At 44.6% G+C, this 14,736-nt stretch overlaps 1 protein-coding gene across 14 annotated transcripts in view; it reads left to right on the plus strand.

The window, feature by feature from the left end:
* Positions 1-14,736, plus strand: part of ZCWPW1 (zinc finger CW-type and PWWP domain containing 1) — a 30,509-nt gene that overhangs the window by 14,423 nt on the left and 1,350 nt on the right. For 12 of the 14 annotated variants that reach the window (XM_042477533.1, XM_042477529.1, XM_042477523.1 and 9 more), the window contains 11 exons: positions 349-506; positions 863-1,009; positions 4,425-4,541; positions 5,827-5,947; positions 8,280-8,355; positions 8,870-8,974; positions 9,647-9,730; positions 13,878-13,944; positions 14,054-14,154; positions 14,330-14,393; positions 14,543-14,662. In XM_042477533.1, the coding sequence (XP_042333467.1) occupies positions 349-506; positions 863-1,009; positions 4,425-4,541; positions 5,827-5,947; positions 8,280-8,355; positions 8,870-8,974; positions 9,647-9,730; positions 13,878-13,944; positions 14,054-14,154; positions 14,330-14,393; positions 14,543-14,662 (1,160 nt within the window). The remainder of the gene's footprint in view (positions 1-348; positions 507-862; positions 1,010-4,424; positions 4,542-5,826; positions 5,948-8,279; positions 8,356-8,869; positions 8,975-9,646; positions 9,731-13,877; positions 13,945-14,053; positions 14,155-14,329; positions 14,394-14,542; positions 14,663-14,736) is intronic. The other 2 variants (XM_042477525.1, XM_042477526.1) reach the window with 2 other exon arrangements.

A 14,736-nucleotide genomic window follows, 5' to 3' on the forward strand; every position in this document is an offset into this window, starting at 1 on the left:
TGCACAATGTTGCCATTATCCCATGATTATCCTGTGAATAAAGAGGAATTCTAGGGCCGCTTTTTATTCACAGAAAATTTTATTCACAAAAAAATCCCCAGGAATAAAAAGTGTTGCTAGAATTCCTCTTAATTCATGGGATAAGTGCGGGATAATCGGGATGTCGCACAACGTCGTGTGATCATCTTGACTGTGCTCCTGTCTTTTTTGCCAGTGTGATGATCTCCGTGGAGGATACGCATGTGCTTCTGACCAAGCTGCAGCATCCCCAGGTCTTTAGGGGTGCTTGGATAGTTCCTTCCTTGACACTTTTTTTAAACTAGTGTGGCTTGTTTTCATTTTTCTCAGGGAGACTTTGGAGGTATCTCTGGCTACCAAGGAAGGCGTCTCCAAAAATAAAAGTGAGGAGAACAGCAAGGCAGTCCTTTTAGGAGCAGAAAAGGATCATGAGCTCAAAATGAAGAAACACAGCAAACTCTCTGCAAGCAAGAACAGAAAGGGGAAAGGTAGTTCTTTGGGATGTAAACACAAAGATCCTCCATTGGGCTGAGAAGGGGCTGTGCAAGAGCGCAGCATTTCTGGCCAGAGGCAGGCTTGTTTTGGAGGCAGGGAGGGAAGCATGGCAAGAGAGAGTCAAGGGAAAGGGGCCACCGCCAGAGCGCTGTGGAGCAGAGTGGAAAGCCACATTCTTTCCAGGGTTTCAAAACAAGTCACCCCTGCCGACTGCAAGACAACTCATAGTTTCCTCCTCCAGCCAACTACAGCATCGGCTGTCACCCCCCCCCAATTCCCCTTGTGTTTTTCTAGAGAGAGGAACAGTTTTATATACACACACAACTTGTTTTTCTTTGTCTCCTGGCAGATGTGAGACCAGGAGCAGACAATGGAGGGTGTAAGGAAAAACGGAAAGCAGCGCTCAAGAAAAAAGTTCAAGGCAACGCCCGAGTCATCATTGACCCAGAGGAAATGCAGCAGGAGCAGAAGGCAGACGGAGGAGGAAGTAGTGGCAGTGAGCTGAACCCTCCCTCCCTCCCTGCTGCTCCAAAGGGTTTCAGGGAGGATGGACAAATGGGGGCATGGCTGGGGCTCAAAGGCCTGAGATCAGGAAAACGGCCCTTAGGCAGGCAGGCAGGCAGGCAGGCCTGGCATCTGCAGATCCCAGGTTTCCATAGGATGTAGGCATAGTGCTACAATGGTCTAGTGTGATAGGGTCCTCAGAAGGGGAACTCACTGCCCTGTATATGAGGAGTTGTTATTATTATTTAATCTTTTCCCCAACTTTGGGATTCAAGATATTCTACAAACATTAAAATGGTTAGAAATAACAAGCTCACCTCCTTTGAAAGCTTACAAAAAGGTTATGCATAATTTGTTGTTGTTCTATGCCTCCTTTTCTTGACAGAAGTTGTTCATTTGCAAAGTTGCATTCCTCCAAAGCTGAGAGACTGACTTGCCCAAAGCCACCCATTGGGTTTTCATGGCTGAGCAGGAATTTGAACCCTGGTCTCTAGAGCTGTAGTCCACTACTACACTGGCTATCAATACAATTTAAAGTAGCTTAAAAACATACCCATTAGCAAGCAAGAACAGTTCAACATACTATTAGCAACTTTTTCCCTATGAGCAAAAGTCTCTTTACCGGGTGTTGGAAGGACTCCATGGAGGGGAGCTGGTAGGATAGCTTCTAGTATAGGAAGGGATCTGGGAGCAGCCACTGAGAAAGCCATCTCCCGCATTCCTCCCAGCTGTTTCTGTGGAAGTGGTAGTTCTCCCTTTGTCAGGCCTTTTAGAAGTTCTTCCTTTGTGATGCTGCAAAAGAGTTTCATCTTAAATTGTTATCGGCAATCTGGCATTCCATTATTGAAGGACAAACAACCGAGAGCCTTCTGAGAATGGAAAGTCTAACAGATTTATTGTGATGGAATAAATCCTTTGGGGATTAGAGGCCACCTCATCAGACACTGCTACTTTTGACAGATAGATGAGAAGAGAGGCAAGGACGCAGGAAGAACTGCTTGCAGTGGGATGAATGGTCATGAAATGCAGCCTTATATAACCTTAAACGTATACAAGGTAAACGCAGTGGCTGTTCCAAAAAGCAGTAATAAGTGATAACTAAGGGTGAGGAGATCCTAGCTGGGAGGTAATAGGTGATAGCCTCGCTGGGTTAATGTCATGCCTGCACTAGAAAAGGAAACCAATTTCTTGATTCACGTCTAAATGAGTAAGAGCCAAACTTACTGAAACATTCTAGTTCAGCAGTTTAATTCTGACATCTCCCTTTGAAGTTCCATCTTACTGAATAATGATATTTGGAGTCAGCAACAGAATATCCTGGGAGATTTGGTGTCTCTCTGGTTAGTTTCTAAATGTGTTGCAGTTATGAACCTCTTACCTCTATGTATGTATTCTGTATATATTTGCCTAAAAGCTGTTGTCCTATCTGCAAGAAAAAGCAGACATGAGAATCTGCAAGAGGGAGAGCCTCAAACTACTGTAGGGGAACATGTTTCTTAGGACCAACCAAAATAATGAGCCAGCTTATTGGTTCTTCAGGATATTCCATCTTAATGGATGAAAATGAGGCATGCTATTGAAGCCACAAAGTTTGACATGATATTAGCTTCTCTTTCCTCTCTTGGCCAGCTTGCCTAACATCCAACAGTACAGTGAATGTGTGTGTGTGTGGGGGGGGTGTTGTTGTTTACTTACGTAGGTAGCAAAAGGGATTGTTACCAGGTGATTACAACTACCACATAGGACAATATTCAGAATAACATATGAGTTCCTCATGTTCTATTTGATGTCCGGTACCATTTTGCCTGGGTTAATGTGGGCGCATACTTTGGATCTACATCTGTTGCAGGCTCTGGTCCATGTATTAATGTGTGGCCTGTTGTTGTCAGTGAGTAGCTGTTTTAGATTAGAGGCTTGCTTGCAAGGGGAAAAAGGCTTACCACCCAGGGCCTGCGAGTGGAGAGTGCAAGTCATCCAGTCATGAGTTGGTTTTAGCTGGGAGCTGTTATGTGAAAAACAACCCATGTTCTGTCACATTCACTCCTGTGGCTTTCACGGTTCATATGTGTTTTCCTGTCTTCCAGAATCTGTGAGTGCTTGCATTCTTGAAGGCCAAAGGAACAATTAGAGATGGGGCCGACCTATAAGCTCCTAGAACAGAGACTCATCTTTCAGAATGGGAGAAAATAGCAACAGCATTTACATGTCTATACTGCTTATCAGTGAACTCAGCATTCTCTAAGGCTCAATTTAAAGTGTGTAAGCTGGGTACTCATTTTAACAACCTACAAAAGGATGGAAGGCTGAGTGGACCCTGGACCCCTCTGGGATCAAACTCACACAACCTTCTGGCTGCAGGACCAGCATTTAACCACCATGCCACCAGGCCTCTTTAAATAGGGCATCTTCATGGGGCAGCCCTTAATTTTGGGACCCTACAGAGACTTATTCTGAGAGCCAGCATGATGTTGTCATTTGAGTGTAAGACTGAGAGGCCAGGATCTGAATCCCTGCTCAGCCACAGAAACCCACTGAATGACTTGGAGAAAGTTCCATTCTCTCACCCTCAGAGGAAGGCAAATGCGCAAACCACTTCTGAACAAGTTCTGCTAAGAAAATCCCATGATAGGGCTCACTTCAGAGTTGCCATAGGTCAGAAATTACTTGAAGCTGTAGAATAATTGCCACCATGGCTAACCATTCATGTTAGAACGGATTATCTCAATCCACTCTGACCGATGAACCACCTATGCCAGTGATGGTGAACCTTTTTGAGGCCGAGTAACCAAACTGCAACCCAAAACCCACTTATTTATTGCAAAGTGCCATGTCTCTCTGGTTTTCTAGTAACAAACTCTGGCAAATTCTGTGCTGGAGCGATGGCACATGTGCCCACAGAGAGGGCTCTGAGTGCCACCTTTGGCACGCGTGCCATAGGTTTGCCATCCCTGACCTTAGACCGGTGGTTCCCAAACTCTGGTTGTCCAGATGTTTTGGATTTCACCTCCCAGAGTTCCTGACTGCTGGCCAAGCTGGCTAGGGCTTCTGGGTATTGAAGTACAAAACATCTGGAAGGCCAAAACTTGGGAATCACTGACTTAGACCATGAGTGATGGTCATCTGCAGCACCTACTGAAAATACATTGATTTAACAGAATGTTAGTCCAACTTTTAGCAGAACTTCCAGAGCTGTTTACAGAAGTGAGAGAAAACACAAAAGTATAACTTAAAAGAAAATAAAGAAAATGAATCAATTAAAAGCTGGGGGTAGATGGGGGTGTCTGCCTGGTATAGACAAAATAATGTTGGTCTCAGGTGAGCCTCTGCGGAGGGAACTCCACAAATGAGGTGCCGCCACAGAGACGTTGAAACCCACTGTGACTTGTCTTTTCTTGTTACTGACCTAGAGTGGTGCATTGCATGGGCCCAGTGCTCTTACCCAAACTGTGAGAAGTGGAGGCGGCTCCGCAATGACATAGACCCAATGCTTCTGCCCGAGGACTGGTCCTGTAGTCAGAACCCAGGTAAAACAGAAGATAAGAAACTGGTGGGCCTTTGCTGCTGAAGGAAAAACTGGGTGACAACAGGTCAAAAGCAACATCTTTAAGAATCCCAGCCCTGATCAAGCACAGCCATCTCCCCTCATCTTGGCCAAACACAATCCCTGCAGATTTCTCTTGCACTGCTCTTCTCTAAAGAGCATTCACCAATGTTTCTAAGATGAATGGAATCATTTTATTCATATTGTTGTTGTGTGCCTTCGGGTCCTTTCCAACTTATGGCGACCCTAAAGCAAACCTATCATGGGCTTTTCTTGGCCAGATTCAGAGTAGGTTTGCCATTGCCATCCTCTGAGGCTGGGATTGGAGCATGTAGATGAGCTTCTTACCCCTGACTGCATGACAGAGCTGTTAGTGACCAAAGCCCAGCTCTCCTTCTCCTCATATCATGCTGCCTTTGCATTCTTCTTTATGGTCATATTGGGGACACTGTTTGGTTTTTTCCTGCTTCTTTTTAATGTCTGGATGAGTCCAAAGTGATTCTGTGTGTGCCTTTCTGCTCTGGAACTGAGCAATCCAATCCAATCTAGACCTGATTTGCTTAGTTTGTCAGATTTGGCCAACATGGTTGCACAGTCCTAATTACAAGTAATTTGCTATTTGTAAATAGTATCCTTTTAGAGATATTTTAATCATGTAATGTTATTTTAGATTGTACGCTGCCTGGAAGATTTTTATTCCTTTTTTAAATTCTTTTTCCCCCTCTTATTTTATTTGACCCTTTACAGCGCTCTATAAATAAATGTTAATAATAATAATAATAATACCGTAAAGCAGTGGCTCTTAAATTTTGCCCCTCCGAATATTTTGAACTTAGGCTCCCAAAAATTCTGACGGTTGGCTGAGCTGACTGGGGCTTCTGGGAGCTGAAGTCCAAAAACAGCTGGAGTAGCACAGTTTGGGAACCACTGCCCTAAAGGCACCAGATCTTGTCTGATCTTGGAAGCTAAGCAGGGTCAACCCTGGCTGGTATTTGGATGAGAAATCCCCAACGAAGACCAAGTGCTGGAGCCTCTATTTCAGAGGAAGAAACTGGCAAAATCTCCTCTGAGTATTCCTTGCTTAAGAAAACTCTGTGGAATTCATGGGGTTGCCATAAGTCAACAGGCGACATGAAGGTGCGCGCACGCACACACACACACATTATTTCCAAGCCTTTGAGAAGAGGAGTAAAGAAAAACAGGAGAAAAAAATACACATTTATTTCAACTATGTGATGTTTCATCGGAGTATTTATTATCTCTGGCAGATCTCCAGTACAACAGCTGCAGCATTCCTGAGGAGACATGCTCAGGATCTGAAGATGAGGTGGTCTACTCGCTTTATTTTCCAGGGTCGCTCGTGTGGGCCAAACAATATGGACACCCATGGTATGAAGGGAAAAATGGCTTGCTTTTACAAAAAAGATGATTCCCCTCAACCCTTAACTTGGGCAGGGCTCTTAAGCACACACTTCCATGGATACAAGGTCTCCTTGACATGAATGAGACAGTACTTTCAAGTGCCAAAATCTAAAGGAGAGAACTGTAAATACCTCAAGGTGGTTTTAAAAGCACAGCTGCACAGCTGCCTTTATCATGCCATGCGGTGGCAGGGAGATCCTAGTTATGTGAACAGCACACTGGATTGTCAATGGAAATCCAGCACACTTGATTTCCATTGCCAGCGTATCAGGATCAGGATCAGGCCTTGAGAGCAGAACAAAATTGCTCCACTGCTGGCCCCAGCACCGAAGAGATCTGGCCCAGGTGTCTCTCAGTGATAAAACTTAAACTCTTCTTTAAGGGGAAAAAAACCCCAACAACCCATAGCTGAATGTGTCTTTATGCAAGCTTTCCAACTGCTGACCCCTCTTGAGAAGCTTAGCCAAAAGAGCCAAGCTTTCTTAGCGCTTTTGCCAGGACAGCAGCTGCAGTCTTTTGATGGAAAACTGGCCAAAGATGGGGCCTCTCATTTTGAGAAGGGGCAGGAACTCCTAAGAAACATTTTTCCTCTTTTATGTCCTGCTCATTATGTGGAGGGATGTCTTCTATGCATTCTTGGTTCTGTATGGAAGAGTCATCCGTTTGAGGCACACTGATCCCGATTGCACTGGACCTTTCTAGGAACTGCTTTGCTTTTTAAAACTTGCAGTCTTGAGGGCAGACTTGAGGCACAGCTGTGTTCTGCACAAAGCCCTTGTACGTTATTGGCACTCAATCAATGTGAAAAGTTGCTCTGGTGGAGTGGCACCAGAGGGACAGTGGCCAAGCTAAACTTGAGGAAAGCCCAATGTTTGCTTCCATGCTAGAGGCTTTTACTACCATGGAAGAATTCCTTTTCTGCAGTTTGCTGGAAGAGGAGTTAAAGCAGACACTCCACTACCACTTAATATATTCAGGGCTTGGAGAAAAAAAACTTTTGGACTACAATTCCCATAATTCCCTTTAGATTCATCAACAAGGTTGAAAAACAGAGAGATTGTAGTCCAAAAGGTAATTTTTCAAAGTTCTAAATATGGTGTTTTATTATCTTGCAATGCCCTTCCCAATGGGCAAGATTATCTTTATTTCCTTACAGTAAGTCCCCTTCAACAAAGGTTCCTAGCCCTGTCCATTCAAAGTTTCCTTCTTGTAGATTCATTGATGTATATTTCATTGCTTCCAAGGAATTCAAGGTGGCATATTTGGTCCCCCTCTAAAAAAATATTGTTGCAATAACCCTGTGAGGTAGGTTAGGCAGACAGATAGGAATTGGTCTGGTCTTTTAGTAATATCTTTTGATTGTCTCAATATAAATTTTTAACTGTCAAAAGGAGAACAATGAGAATGAGAGAAACAGTTAGACAGTAATAGTGGTGTTGCAACAATTAGAAGAGACTATCCAAGTGGCAATGAATAGGCTGTTCATCACTTATCCCCATCCCAGGTTTATCAGGAGACAATAAAGTGGCTGAACCTACAAACAACTATTTAATGTAAGGCACAGGAGTCCCCCAAACCCTCAGGAGCACTTCTTGTATTCTTCCATTAGATTAACAATTTCAGCCTTCAAAATAATGTCCTATTATTTTTTCTGAAACAAACGTTGGTCATACATTCCCCATCTTCCAGTCCTCTGATTTTAGCAATCATCATTTGTTAGTGAAAAGGTGACAATTTTCATGATCAAACCCTTTGTACCATATGGAAAAGCTGTGTTCCCCTTTCAAGACATATCCAGAAGTACTTTTTAAAAAGTCATTAACTTCAGGTTGCTCATTACCATGTCTCAAAAGTAACATATTGCCATCGCTTGCTGCACTGTTGGGGAAGGAACCCATTAGATTCCTTCCTGTGCTGTTCTGTTAGCAAATGTGACCTTTTGAGAGGGGAATAAAACCTTGGGATTGATGAGTGAATGGTATACACCTTGAAAAATTAATGTCAACTTCTAAAAATTCCCCTCAAAAGTAACTAGGAACCATGACCCATTCTATCAGTAGAATAACTTCATTTGGCTACCTTGCTTTCAGAATGTAATTTCATGACATCCTTAGTGCCTCCCCCCCCCCCCAAACTAACTAGTTATAGGCAACTGGCTTACTCGCAACTCCTTGTTTCCCACCAGTCCCTCTTGATGTTCTTGTGGAGGCAGTTAACTGGAGCCAGCTAGGAGCTGGCAGGAGGTGGGGATTGAATTCATATCCTTGTTCTCTGTTCTTCTTTATCCATGCGCTTGTAGGTGGCCTGGGATCATAGAGGCTGACCCTAACTTCGGAGATTATCTCCTGTTTTCTTCTCAGAGACATATGCTTCCCGTTAAGTATTAAGTATATTTGCTGCCATAATTTGCATGCTAGTGGAATCCATTCCCTATATATGTATACATATAACTATATCAGGGTTGAGTAGTTTTGGTGGGTCCATGAGCCAATTTTCTTTCCCTGGAAAGCTCTAGGGGCCACATGAATTGCCATTTAAAAAAAGAAAAAGTGGCCCAATGTGCACTTTTGATCAAGAAGAATTGGTAGTTTTTCATGTTAAGCAGTGAAGAGGGACCTGAAACCTATTCATGAAAGGCAAATTACCACTCCTGGAGGCTTCCAAGTTAAGCCATTCCCTTTTATTTTGCCAGGGAAAGGAGGGGAGTCATTTGGGGACCACAAAAACAGCCTTGAGAGCCTTGCTTTGCAGACTCAGCAGCTGCATCCCAACTCAGGGTGAAGGGTTCTCACACAGAGTGGTGCTTGCTTGACAGGTGCCCCTTTGCTGCCTTGCACAAGCATGGCCATCCACAGCCGCTGACATGCTCCATTTCCATTCCTCTTTCAGTCCGAGTACCACGTGACCTTCTTTGGCAACTCCGTAACCCAGGCTTGGGTCTCTGCCTCCATGCTAAGGAGCTTTGGTGAAGCAAGCATGGAGAGAAGTAGCTTGGTAAGGGGAGTGGGTTCCCCTCCTTTCCTTAGGGATGTTCCTAATGTCCAGTGCAGAAGAGGACAGGGCACCAAGAGGTTGAGTGGTATCAAAATGAGCAAAAGGGAAAGTGATAGCACATCTGTCGGAGATGACAAAGAATGACTGGAACCTATAGAAAACAGAACAGATTGTTAAGAGAGCTTCTATGAGAGGTGGTTGTGGTGGTGTTTAAGAACTATAAGCACCTCTTTTTAATGCTTTGGTGGGTGGCTTTGTTTACCCCATTCCTGTCCTTGCTCCACCTTGCCCTCATTCTTGGTTTTCTCTCTAAAATTCTACTCTTCTCGAACTTTACTGTTTTCTGAGAAAGACTGTTGACTCAATAGGACTCAGCTATACAATAGATTTGAATTGGTCTCAAAGCCATCCAGCTGTCGTGACTTCCCTCAAGATACCCAGGGAACTCTTGTTCTGGAAAGAACAAACTAGACAAAATGGTGACAGATTTATGTATTTAAACTGGCAATCTGAATTTAACAGCAGAAGTGGCATGTCAGTAAGGAAGGCAGAATCCTCTCCTATTTCTTAACTCCCCAGAGCTCTGCTCCCCAGATGCATCCTTTTTAGTCAAGCATCAGCGTCCCCCATCCACCACCCCCAAATCTGGATATTTTTGTATTTCTCTTTCAGGCCAAGCTGAAGAGAAAAGGTGACAAGAGGAAATTCAAAACTGCTCTCAAGATGGCAAAAGAAGCACAGCAAATAAACATTAAGGTGTGACTGGGGGCAAGAACAGAGCCCCTGATCTTCTTACCCAGGTTGCTTCTCCTTTAACCCTTTTCACTGGAATAATGGTCTTCTTTTTCTCACACCTTTTACATAGAATGTAGACAGTGGCCTCTCCAGGCTGTTGCAGACCTATTGTGTGGTCCTTCCGTGGGTATCCCTCCACCGCCCAAAAACTGATGTCAGTTTTATTTTTTCACCCCATGCAGAAATGTCAGTGCCCCCAGTCTGAGGTTGGGGCCAGCAGAAGTTTTCAGGGCCACTGCTGCTTCTAATGAAAAGCTTCCTCATTCTGGGTTCTTCCCATTCTTGCCTTCTGCTTAGTGTAGTTAGGACAGAGCTGGGCAGGGAGTGAGGTGGAATAACTGACTTCCTTGGATTATTCTCCCTCACTTCCTTTTGTTGCAAGAAGCTTATAGCAGTGCTACTCAAAGCGGTGGTCCATGGACCAGTGCCGTTCTATGAACTGTGGGAGGCTGGTGTGTGGCACGTTTCCAGGGAAGAAAGAAACAGTTGTAGCCAACGGGTACAAATAGGGTGCTGGTCTCTGGCATATTGGGAGAAAGGCGTTTATCACATGGAGGTTATTGGAGCTAAGATCAGGGGTGAGTGCGGGTCGAACAATGCGAATTGACGTTATAACGTGACTGTTTTTTCACCCCTGGTTGCCCATCCATTGCCCTTCCGAAACGAGGGGGAGTCGAATCCAAGGCAAGTCACGTGATGCGGATTCAGGCAAAGCGGAATGAGTGCAAATTGTATTTCTACACCGGTGCATACCATGGGGATTCATCGATTGGAATTGGGACCCTTGCACATGCTCAGTGGGGCTCTGAAGGCATCCTGAACCTTGGCACTTCCGGGGTGAAGAAGGGAGCCTGGCTCCACGGAATGAGAACAAGCTGCCCCTTTCTTCTCTTCTTCCTCCATTCTCTTTTTCCCATCCCTGGCAGCCAAATTGAAAGGGTCCTCTGTCCAGAGCCCCATCCTTCATTTACCCACATCTACATCCTCCTCCTATTCCTCCTCATCTATTCCATCTACATCTCTCCTTCCCTTTGTAGCAGTTGCCTTCTCTTAGGTTGCATCCACACTGGGGAGATAATCTGGTTTAACTCCACTTTGACTGTCCTGGCTCAGTGCTATGGATTCTGGAACTGCAGTGTCCGAGACATTGAGCCTTCTCTGCCAGAGAGCTCTGGTGCCTCAGCAAAAATAACTTAAATTATTTTATTATTATTTTTACAATAAATTATTATATTATATTACTGATGGGAGTTGGAGTTTGTTGTGGGGGCCTGGCTGAGGCTATGGAATTCTGGGAGTGCCACTCTGCCTCCAGCCTCCTTGGTCTTTCCCTTCACATCTATCTGCCTTCTCGATCTACCCTCCATCCCTAGCCTCACGTGAAGGATAGGGAATGGCACCTATCTCTAAATGCTCTCTGCTTCATCCGAATGTATCCCCACCGGCAAATTATTCTTGTTGTTGTGTTGTTTGTTGTTGTTGTGTGTTATTTTGCAGTGAAAATTTTATTATTATTATTAATAATAATAGAATAATAAATTCTTTCACTGCAAAATAACCAGTGTAGAAACTGCAGTTCTACTTGGAAGTAAACCCTGCCTCCCCCCTTGGCCCCACTTTGGAGGACTCCTGCCCCCACCCCAAAGATTCCTTTAGAAGCTTTACTAACCCCGCTCTCTCTTCTGTGCCCCCCTCTGCTCCCTTTTCCTCGCCAGCATGTCTCCTCTCCACGTTAAAACTGAATGCATTCATTCAGGGGGAGCAAAATGCAGCATGGCATCATGGGAAATTTGCAACCGGGGGTTTTGCGGTGGTATTCAAGAGCACAAGCAAACTGGCATGCACACCTGACCAATCGCAGTGAGTTTCGAACTGACTCGATGCAATCCTGTCAACTCACTTTTTAGCAGACTCGCCAAGAGGAGCCAGTAAGGATTCAGTTCGGAAGCCCCGCCGCGCAAGAGCTCCATGAAAGGAACTAGGTGTGAAAATACACAGCGTTATAACACATCAATTCGCATCTTCGACCCGCACTCACCCCAGATCTGTGCTCCAGTAACCTCAGTGTGATAAACCCAAAGTGCCAATCCATCACATTTAACTTAAGAAGAACTAGGATTTTATTTTGGTTTGGGCAGCGACAGGAATGAGCACTATTCAGGCGCAGCCTCTATTTAATTTCTCAGCATGGAGGAACTTGTGCAAAGCCTCATTAAATACGTGAAAAAGGAGCACTAGTACTAGTACTTGCAGCTGGGGGGATTGCACTCTTATTTGTTTTTACCTTTAGAATCCCTTGTGGAACCTTTTCTTTTCTCATCTGGAACTTGGCACTGCGTACGTAAGGCTTGCAGCCATGCAAAGCAGCCAGCTGCTGTTTCAGATGGAAACCACCTGGTGACATCTCCCCTGTTGTGAGACAAGGAGGTCGCACTATGGGGCATTTCAAGAGAGCAGTTAGACATTGCTGGCACATCCTCTCCTTGGATAATACTACCAGTGTCCAGTAGCGGGAGACCAGTCGGTCTGCCCTGTGCCTGGCTTACTCTGCTGCAAGCATTCACTTTCATAAACCCAGCGGCAGGGAAGAGATCGGTGGGAACACCTCTTTTTTTCTTCACAATTTATTTTTCATTTCAAAAACAATTTTTACAAACAAATTTTGCTTTGGTTCAAGGGAATTATAAACCATTTTCACACAGCCAGAAATCATGCTTGTACCTGTGAGGAGTAGAACCTCAGTTTAATTTAGGTGGGGCTCCAGTTTGTTTAGGTGTGTATATTGTTTATAATCACCTTTCCTGCAATGAGATACAGATGGCCCTCCTTCCCCTAGTTTATCCTTTCTGCAGCCCTGTGAGGTAGGTTAGGCCCGGAAAGAATCAAATGCCATGAATTTAGGGTTAGGGCAAGGGGCAGAAGGGGATACCCAATTAGGAATTTCAGTGCCACAGCCAGCCTTATGTCTTGGCAGCAGGGGTGGGCCAGGCACAGCCCTCCAGAGGTGGTTGGACTGCACTTCCCTGCAGGCTTCTCGCCAGCAGAACCAATGGGGAGGAATACTGGTTCTTGCAGTACAACGACATTTGGAGGGCCACACCATTCCACCCTCAGCGGAGTGGGCCCATTGGCCTAGATGCAGTTTTTAGTGCCATCTGTGTCCTCCTTAAATCAGTGGCATGCACACAAATGCTAACTTACCAGTTCCCTTTGATTCCCTTGGCTTACTCTAGTTGGGACTAACCAGGGGTGAGAATCATGTTGCTCTGCAGGTATGGTTGGACTGCAGCTCACAGCAGCCCTAAACCAGCATAGCCAAGGGTAAGGAATGCTGGGAGCTGTAGTCCAGACACATCTGGAGGGCTGTACTGTGCCAGTCCCTGAACTATTGCATGCGCCCAACCCCCACTAAGCAAAATAGGGACATGCAACAGAAACATCTATGGAGTTTTATCACACAGGACAAATCCCGTGCAGAAACTAGATTTAAAGTGAAAACAACCTGCTTTTGCGGGTTGTTTTTCACATGACATTTGAACCCAAACAGAAAGTAGAAAAAACCCACAAATGCAGGTTGTTTTTCAGACGACGTTTGCATGAAAGAGAAATAACGCGAAAATAACCCAAATGGAAAGCCGACAAAACCTGCTGCTTTTTACTTTCAGGAAATTCCAAAAGAACAGCTTTCTGTTCGGGTAATTTTTGCATTATTTCTCTTTCCACCAACGCATCTGAAAAACAACCTGCCTTTGTGGGTGTTTAGCAGATTTTAAAATCCTGTTTCTGTATGGGATTTCCCTCTGTGTGATAAATTCCTATCCCTGATAAAGAAGCTGGTGAAGTTCAAAAGTTTGCATGATGTATTTTGCACCACTTGGTTGGCTTAATAAATATATCACTGTAATAAGTGGGTGTTTGTGTTTATGTTTTGTTTTGTTTTTTGGATTTTGCTGTGTTTTGCTGCATGGCTCACACAGCTTCCCCTGAATGTATATGCAACAGAAAACAGTCATTTAAAGGGGATCGAGTAACGGTGAAGGCAGAGAATGCAGTGCACTCCTGCTTTACACATTGGTTCATCTCTTCCTTTTCTCCTTTACTGGACCAGGAGAGAATAAGGATGTTTGGATTCCACAGTCGATTCAGTGAGAGAGCGTCACCCCAGAATGAACAAGGTAGCTTGGAGTGTTGCGTGGCATCAGAAGCCACAGGGATGCTAAAAGGCAGATACTTCCCACCTTGGCGATGTCCCACCCGCCACCTCTCTTTCTTTTTGCACCGTAGATCACATCACAATTGTTTGCAAATCGTCTGCCAAGAAGAGGGCTCAAGGATCAGGGGGCGAGAAAAAGAAACCTGCAACACCAAACAAAAGTCAAGAGCAGGTTAGCTGAGAATAGTTCAGTCCCAGCACTAGTTAAAATGTTTATAGACAACTTTAAATTGGGCTGCTGCAAAAGGTCTTCACATGTTAAACAACTGATGGTTAGAAAGATGCTCCAGGTTAGGCCTGTAAAGTACCCTCTGTTTTTTCATTAACAAACAGTGTCTGTTTTCCAGCTTCTTCCTGGCAGACCAGTGATGAAACCTGATGTAAATGGCAAGAAGAAAATCAAGACAAAACGTGAGTTTTTGACTGATAAAACCATCCTCCCCAGTAGCTTCAATCCCAGGCCTCTTTCCTGTTGTTAATCCATGGCTCCAAACAGAGGACCAACCAGGAAACCTTGGGCACTAATGAAAGAAACAGCTATAATTGTCTTGTTCATGCAGGGGACAAAAACTTAGCAACTGAAGACCTCCCTCCTTTGTCAAAGAAGAGCCGGAGAGAGGTGCCATGCCCCAAAGCTGAAGGTTCTAGCAAAGCAAAGAGACAGAAGAATGGCCAGAAAGGTAAGAGGGAGAGTCCCAAGTTGCTCACATAGAGTAGAGTGTATCTGTACTTCACACGTATCACAATTGGATAC

The sequence above is a fragment of the Sceloporus undulatus genome, chromosome 6 (assembly GCF_019175285.1).
Source record: "Sceloporus undulatus isolate JIND9_A2432 ecotype Alabama chromosome 6, SceUnd_v1.1, whole genome shotgun sequence".
Lineage (NCBI taxonomy): Eukaryota > Metazoa > Chordata > Lepidosauria > Squamata > Phrynosomatidae > Sceloporus > Sceloporus undulatus.